The sequence below is a fragment of the Ipomoea nil genome, unplaced genomic scaffold, assembly GCF_001879475.1.
Source record: "Ipomoea nil cultivar Tokyo-kokei standard unplaced genomic scaffold, Asagao_1.1 scaffold3199, whole genome shotgun sequence".
NCBI lineage: Eukaryota > Viridiplantae > Streptophyta > Magnoliopsida > Solanales > Convolvulaceae > Ipomoea > Ipomoea nil.
Window position 1 is genome coordinate 2,579,994 of NW_017619627.1, and position 7,202 is coordinate 2,587,195.

The window sequence follows — 7,202 nt, forward strand, 5'->3', positions numbered from 1 at the left end:
AAACGAAAAAAAACTTCCTTTAACTTGCCGTTTGTCTTCAGAATTCGTTTGTCTATATTCACAATTTTAGATCTCAATATTCACAATTACATAACTATATATTCACAATTTTATAATTAAATATTCACAATTTTAAATCTTAATATAAAAAATAAAAAAAAAATTAACGAAGGAAAGTGTGTCACTAACAGAATCGTTATTTCAAACGCGCGTTTTGGTCCACCTTGCAGGATGGACCCGGGTCCATGGCACTACAATTGGAATTTGAGTACGGCGGGTATTTTTGGACAGGAGAGGCGGAGGATTTATATGATGCATCGCCGTCCGACGGTGGTGCCGGAGAAGCTTTGGGGATATTAGATGAACCAAGTATGGTGGAGCCTGCAACAATTCCGGCACATTTTGAAGACATGCATTGCCGAGAGGGACCTTTCAACCGGAAAGTCTCTCCATGCTATATACATCAAGTCCTTTCTTATCCCGCCGTCTACCTACATTTCCAACCACTTCATCCTCCTCTACTCCAAATGCCGCCGCCTATCCGACGCCCGGACGGCATTCGACTCCACCCCCTTACCGAATGTGTTCTCTTACAACGCCATTGTCGCTGCCTATGCTAAAGAATCCCAGCCGCATGTTGCCCACCAGCTGTTTGATCAAATTCCCCAACCAGACCTCGTCTCTTATAATACCCTCATTTCCGCCTATGCCGACCGTGGAGACACCGTCCCTGCTCTTCAACTGTTTCTTGGTATGAGGAGAATGGGGCTGGACATTGATGCGTTTACGTTGTCGGGGGCAATCACGGCTTCTTGTGATGATAAAAAATTGATTGTTCAGCTTCATTCTTTGGCTGTTTCGGGTGGGTTTGATGCGTATGTTTCTGTAAATAATACGCTCGTTACCTGTTATAGTAAAACTGGCCATTTAGCTGAGGCCAAGAAGGTTTTTGAAGCAATGGGAGAGATTAAAGATGAGGTTTCCTGGAACTCGATGATTGTTGCTTATGGACAGCACCGGGAAGGGTCAAAAGCTCTGGCTTTGTATCAAGCAATGGTGCGGATGGAGTTAAAGGAGGACATGTTTACCTTAGCCAGTGTCTTAACTGCATTTACATCCATGGAGGACTTTCATGGTGGGCTTCAGTTTCATGCTCGGCTAATCAAGATGGGTTTTCATCAGAACCCCCATGTTGGAAGCGGCTTGATTGATTTATACTCAAAATGCAGTGGTGGTATGCTGCATTGCAGAAAGGCGTTTCAAGAAATTCCTGATCCCGACCTAGTTCTCTGGAACACCATGATATCTGGGTACTCGCTGTTTGAGGAGTTCTCCGAAGAGGCTGTTGCTTACTTTAGGCGCCTGCAGCGTGCTGGCCATCGACCTGATGATTGCAGTTTTGTTTGTGTGATCAGTGCATGTTCTAATCTGTCGTCCCCTCTGCAGGGGAAACAGATTCACTCTTTGGCGATCAAATCTTACATTCCAACAAACAGAATCGCGGTGAACAATGCTCTGATTGCAATGTATTCCAAGTGTGGGAGTCTTCAAGATGCCATGAGAATATTTGATAGGATGCCTGAGCATAACAGTGTGTCCTTGAATTCCATGGTTGCAGGCTATGCTCAGCACGGGTGTGGCATGGAATCCCTTGTGCTTTTTGAACAGATGCTTGCAGGGAATATGGCTCCCACAAGCATAACATTCATCTCAGTCCTGTCTGCATGTGCACACACTGGAAAAGTTGAGGAAGGCAAGAAATATTTCAATATGATGACTGAGAAATTCGGGATCGAACCAGAGGCAGGGCATTACTCATGCATGATTGATCTTTTGGGTCGAACCGGCAAGCTGGAGGAAGCAGAAAGCCTTATTGAAACCATGCCATACAGTCCTGGAACTATTGGCTGGGGCTCATTGCTTAGGGCTTGTAGAACACATGGTAACATAGAGCTAGCAGTGAAAGCAGCCAATCATTGTCTTCAGCTGGACCCTTCAAATGCAGCTCCATATGTCATGCTTGCAAATATGCACGCCAGTTCAGGGAGATGGGAAGAAGTAGCAGCCATCAGAAAGCAAATGCGAGACAAGGGAGTGAAAAAGAAGCCGGGATGTAGCTGGATTGAGGTAGATAAGAGGATACACGTATTTGTAGCTGAAGATATTTCGCACCCGATGATAAAGGAAATCTATGTGTTCTGGGAAGAGATGTTAGAGAAGATGAAGCAGGCAGGGTATGTGCCAGATGTGAGGTGGGCTCTCATCAGAGACGATGGGGTTCAAGAAGAAGAGAAGGAGAGATGTTTAAGGCATCACAGCGAAAAGTTGGCTGTTGCCTTTGGGCTGTTGTCAACAAAAGATGGCATGCCTATACTTGTCATCAAGAACTTGAGAATATGCGGCGACTGTCACAACGCAATCAAACTCATTTCTGCTATAACAAGAAGAGAGATCACTGTGAGAGATTGCCACAGGTTCCACTGTTTCAAGGATGGGCAATGTTCTTGTGGGGATTTCTGGTGATAAATTTCTAAATTTCTGGCGTTTTAATCATTGTGTCAACATTCTTCAGCCAAGAACATGGTTAGAGAAAGAGATTATGGTGTTTCGCAAATAGCTATCAGTTGATAACTTATTCCATTAACTGATAGTATTAGCTGATTGTAAAATGTGTTTGGTAAAATTAGTTATTAACTGATAGCTCTGATTGCATGTAAAATGGGACATATATTATGATATTTACTTAGGCCAAAAGTTAATTTAGATAAATGTCAGGCTTTAGGCAGTTCTGATTTTACAAATGTGAATTTCAATAAAAATTGAATAAATATAAACATTACAATAACCAATAACAATTAAAACATTCATGAATGCAAAGAAGAACAAATTACACTTTTGGTCATGTGACTATAGAGAGTGTGTTAATTTGGGTACGTGACTTTTAAAACTAACAATTTAGTCCTTTAACTATCATTTTTTTAGCAAATTTGGTCCTCCCGGCCAAATTGCCAGTGGAATTTGGCCGGAAAGACGTTGACTTTTTAAATCAAATATTGGTGGGGGTAATTCGGTCTTTTTAATTGTTGAACCGAATTACCCCCACCAATATTTGATTTAAAAAGTTGAACGTCTTTCCAGCCAAATTCTACCGGCAATTTGGCCAGGAGGACCAAATCTGCTAAAAAAAATGATAGTTAAATGACTAAATTGTTAGTTTTAAAAGTCACTTACCCAAATTAACACACCCTCTATAGTCACAGGACCAAAAGTGTAATTTGCTCATGCAAAGAATTCAGGCATCTTTCTTTGTCAAACTTCTATTCTATGATTATTGACTGTTCATATGAACGAAATATAATCATCTCGTGTACAATATTGAATTAACTTAAAAGCAAGGCACACTTGTGTGGCCAGTAATGAATATTAAAATCTGTTGCTAAAAAAGAAACAATAATGAAAAGATGATAAGCATCTGTAAATATTTTATATCAATGGTATGATTTCACATGGAAAATTTGACACCTTGGCACGTACCCACTCTTAGTGGCAACCTGCTCAAACTTTTTAGTTGCTGCTTCATTCTCCTCCAAGCTGGTCTGAGCAAAGAAGTGTACCCACCAGGATGAACTCCGCATTTTTGCCTTCACACAAAGCAATTAAATTCATAAACCCCTATACTTTTTTTGTTTATTTGGCTATGAAATTAACATAGGAATCATCAACAAGAAACCATATGCATTCAGTATGATAAGTAGATAAAATGTATAAAATCACGTTGTGATATAATCTGGAGTCACTGATGACATGATGTGTCCCAGAAGACTAAAGTTTTATGAGGTATAAACTAATCAAAAGGCAATGGAGAAGTGAGAAGTCCATTTAGTATTGATCTGCATGAAATCCAACAAACAAGAAGAAACTTACAGGACGCCCAAACTTGGATAGCTCTGCAATTTTCACTCTAGATTGGCCTGGATAACCTGGTTAATTAAGAAAACAAAAGATTCAATCAAAAACAACCATAGTAACTTCAGTTTATCATATCATGTGTATTTTGGCGGCAAGAAACTAGTGATAAAGGCATAAACCTGCTCAATTAACATTATATATACAATCACTTATGTTCTTGGTAGTATGAGTAGGGCTGTTAACGAACCGAACATGAACGAACGGAGGTTGTTCGTGTTTGTTTGTTAAGATTGAGTGTTGGTGCCCGTGTTTGTTTGTTAAGGTTTCTGAAAATCTTGTTCGTGTTCATTTATTAAACATTCATTAGTGTTCGTTAACGTTCACGAACACGTTCACAAACGAACATGTTTGTAAACATTATTAAACGAACACAAACGAACTTGTTAACGAGCTCTTAGCAAACGAGCCTACAACTATTCTGTTCGTTTATGAACCGAGCTCTAAAACTTGTTCATTTATGTTTGTTTACCTTAATAAACGAACGCTTACCGAACACGAACACGAGTAGTTTATCGAAAGCTCTGTTTGCTAACACCCCTAAGTATGAGGACAGGCATGAGGGATTATTTACCTGTGAAAATAATTACACCATCAGAGGACACTCTTGCCAACTCTGGGACTGTCTTGTTCAGATATTTTGGAGATAGGTAATCCACCGCATCAGATACAATAACAAGTGAGAAAGATTTTGACTTGTAGGGTAGAGGGAACTTGATATCATTTACACGTACTATGCCCTGTCGCACAAGGTGTTTGCAGTTCACATCAGCATCCTCTATGTCATATGGTTCCACGCCCCATGCCTCAGTTTCCTCTTCTTTTAACAATCTAGAGACCACTGAACAAGTATCAGGTCCCACGTGCAAAACACTACGCATACTGTCACCATATGTGCTCTTTAAATAAGCCGTTGCTCTCTGAACCTCAGATGTGCATGTAAAGTCACCTGGTCACATCAAAGTCCAAAATTGGGAAGAGTTTCAATATATTACAAATACGGAGTAATTTACAATCTTTTCCAGCAAAAAGACTAACACTTGAAACTTTAGATGCACTCTTTCTTTCTCTTAAAGAAAATTTGCAATTTTAAAGATAGATAATTGGTGAAATTGAAAAGAGTGAAATAGATTAGGTTGTGAAACCCAAAAAATAAAAAAACTAAAATCATCAGAGCTTGAGAATTGATATTCATTTAGAAATTCCCCACAAAGATGGACTCACGCATTTTCTCAACCTTGGATGCCAATTGCGCAATGTGTAAATCGAAAAGAGGACAAAATAGAAATAGCAAATGACATGTTTTCATTTTGCAGAAAAAGATATAGAAATAGCAAAATATTTTTAAATAGTCTATCATTCAAATTGTAGCCCTTCTCATGGTTATGGATAATTCAGCAAGAAACATAAAATAAATGGTAAACAATCGAGATTTTGGGCTTTAGGTATCAACTCAGAGATGCCAGTTTTTTCACAACACCTATCATGTCTTATGAAAAATCTGTATCATATCAATAATACCAACTACAAAAAATTGCCAAAGGTAGTTACTACAGTTTCATTTGATGCCCAAGCCTCAAGACTAGACAATACATATATCATTTTCACTACAAGGTTCTTAATCTTATAGGATGGCCACTCCCCTTTTTTGCACAATTTATGTATGGTGAGTTGGTGAATACTGAAAGAAGCCGTATGCTGAAGAGTAGAAAGTTGACAATACACAAGCCAAAAGAAAAATAGAAAATCATACCATCTATCTTGCTAAGTGCTTCCCTTGTACTTGCACCAATACCTAAATTGGGGGGAAGAAAAAAGTAAATAGACAGTTAAAAGTCTAAGACACCAAACTGATAAAATAAAGTGCTGTAAATCAGGATACTTTTGAGTTTTTGGGGGAAAAAATTAACATATACTGTATAAGAAAAATTCTTACCAGGGCCCCGATAAATATAAGCAACCACAAAGACAACACCCTGAAAGTGTAAGACACAAGGAGCATAAGCAATTCCACATTGACATCAAGCTATATTGCAGAAATCTATAAATTTGAAATTTCTGGAGTGGCCTAAGTTATAAGTTCATCTTAGTAGTCTCTTTATATGGTATAAAACTGACTTATAAATGTGTAAACATCCAACTCAGTGCTATAAGTACCAGAATGACAAGAATTGTAGAAAATAGAGGCGAAATGCGTGATTTTGGATGAAACAGCCCCCCAGCACCTCCAAATCGCCTCGTTGGGTATCCTGGCCTTCTTGACATGACTACAAACTGATCAAACAAGAAAGATTTTGAGTCAGAATTCTCTTATAGACTGAAAATCTTGCCATTTAATGAAACTTGCCTAAAACTCTTAAGGCTAGTATGGAACACGACATTCAAGGAAAAAGTACAGAACTTTCTATTTATGGAGACAAAATCTACAGCTCCATTTAAGAATTAACAGCCTAGCAGCAATAAGTCTATAACAAATGTTATAAAGAACGCAACTTTTCAACACATACCCTCTTAATATAGCTATATACTAATTTATTAACTTGATCTAAGTAGTACTATGCTCATGATCAAATTTTGTATAAGACAAACAAGTTTAACTACGACGCGGAGGAATATAACTCTCAGAGACGGATGAATGAATACGGATCCGCAGAAGATCAAAAGAAGTCAGTTCCCAGTCTCTTCCTATAAGCTCCTCATCATAATTCATAATACAGAGATCCGAAATTTAGAAGGCAACGAAAGAATGCAGATAGAATATGAATTCGCAATGGAATGGAAATGGGGGAAACGATAGGAGGGGAGGGGAATTCACCTCAGACTTGTGGATCTCGGATCTGCTGAGTTCTGATATTCACGTATACGAACACAACAAATTGTTGAACGCCGGTGAATCTAAATTCCGGCGATAACGACAGAAGAGAAGAAGAAGATAGTGGTAATAAAGCTGGAAGTGAGAAGCCAGAGAGACAGGGGGGAAGGAGTGGGAACTGGGAAGTGGGGTCGGGGTTACGCGCAATGCGCATATCCATCATGCCCCAGCTATGCTATTGTCGGCGGTAATCTTAATTACTCTCCAATTTTCTTTCATAACTCATTAATTACAGTACTACCCAATAGCCCAGTCACCCACACCCCAGTCCAACGGGCAACAGATAGTGGAAGAGGGTTAAATCACGATGGTTTAATAGTTTTAGTGCGACTTATGCTTACAAATTGCTTGTATAAGCAGTTCA

General features: G+C 39.0%; 2 protein-coding genes across 2 annotated transcripts; one reads left to right on the forward strand and one right to left on the reverse strand.

Annotated features, from left to right (window-relative positions):
* Positions 1 to 250: 250 nt before the first annotated feature.
* Positions 251 to 2,661, forward strand: LOC109168514 (pentatricopeptide repeat-containing protein At3g49710). The gene has a single exon (XM_019317556.1). The coding sequence runs from the start codon at positions 361 to 363 to the stop codon at positions 2,521 to 2,523; it is 2,163 nt and encodes a 720-aa protein (XP_019173101.1). The 5' UTR covers positions 251 to 360; the 3' UTR covers positions 2,524 to 2,661.
* A 621-nt stretch (positions 2,662 to 3,282) lies between these two features.
* Positions 3,283 to 6,969, reverse strand: LOC109168517 (uncharacterized protein At3g49720-like). The gene is made up of 7 exons (XM_019317558.1): positions 6,782 to 6,969; positions 6,124 to 6,240; positions 5,903 to 5,942; positions 5,720 to 5,761; positions 4,541 to 4,915; positions 3,925 to 3,980; positions 3,283 to 3,641 (listed from the first exon to the last, which is right to left on the reverse strand). The coding sequence occupies exons 2-7, from the start codon at positions 6,229 to 6,231 to the stop codon at positions 3,489 to 3,491; spliced, it is 774 nt and encodes a 257-aa protein (XP_019173103.1). The 5' UTR covers positions 6,232 to 6,240; positions 6,782 to 6,969; the 3' UTR covers positions 3,283 to 3,488.
* Positions 6,970 to 7,202: the final 233 nt, after the last annotated feature.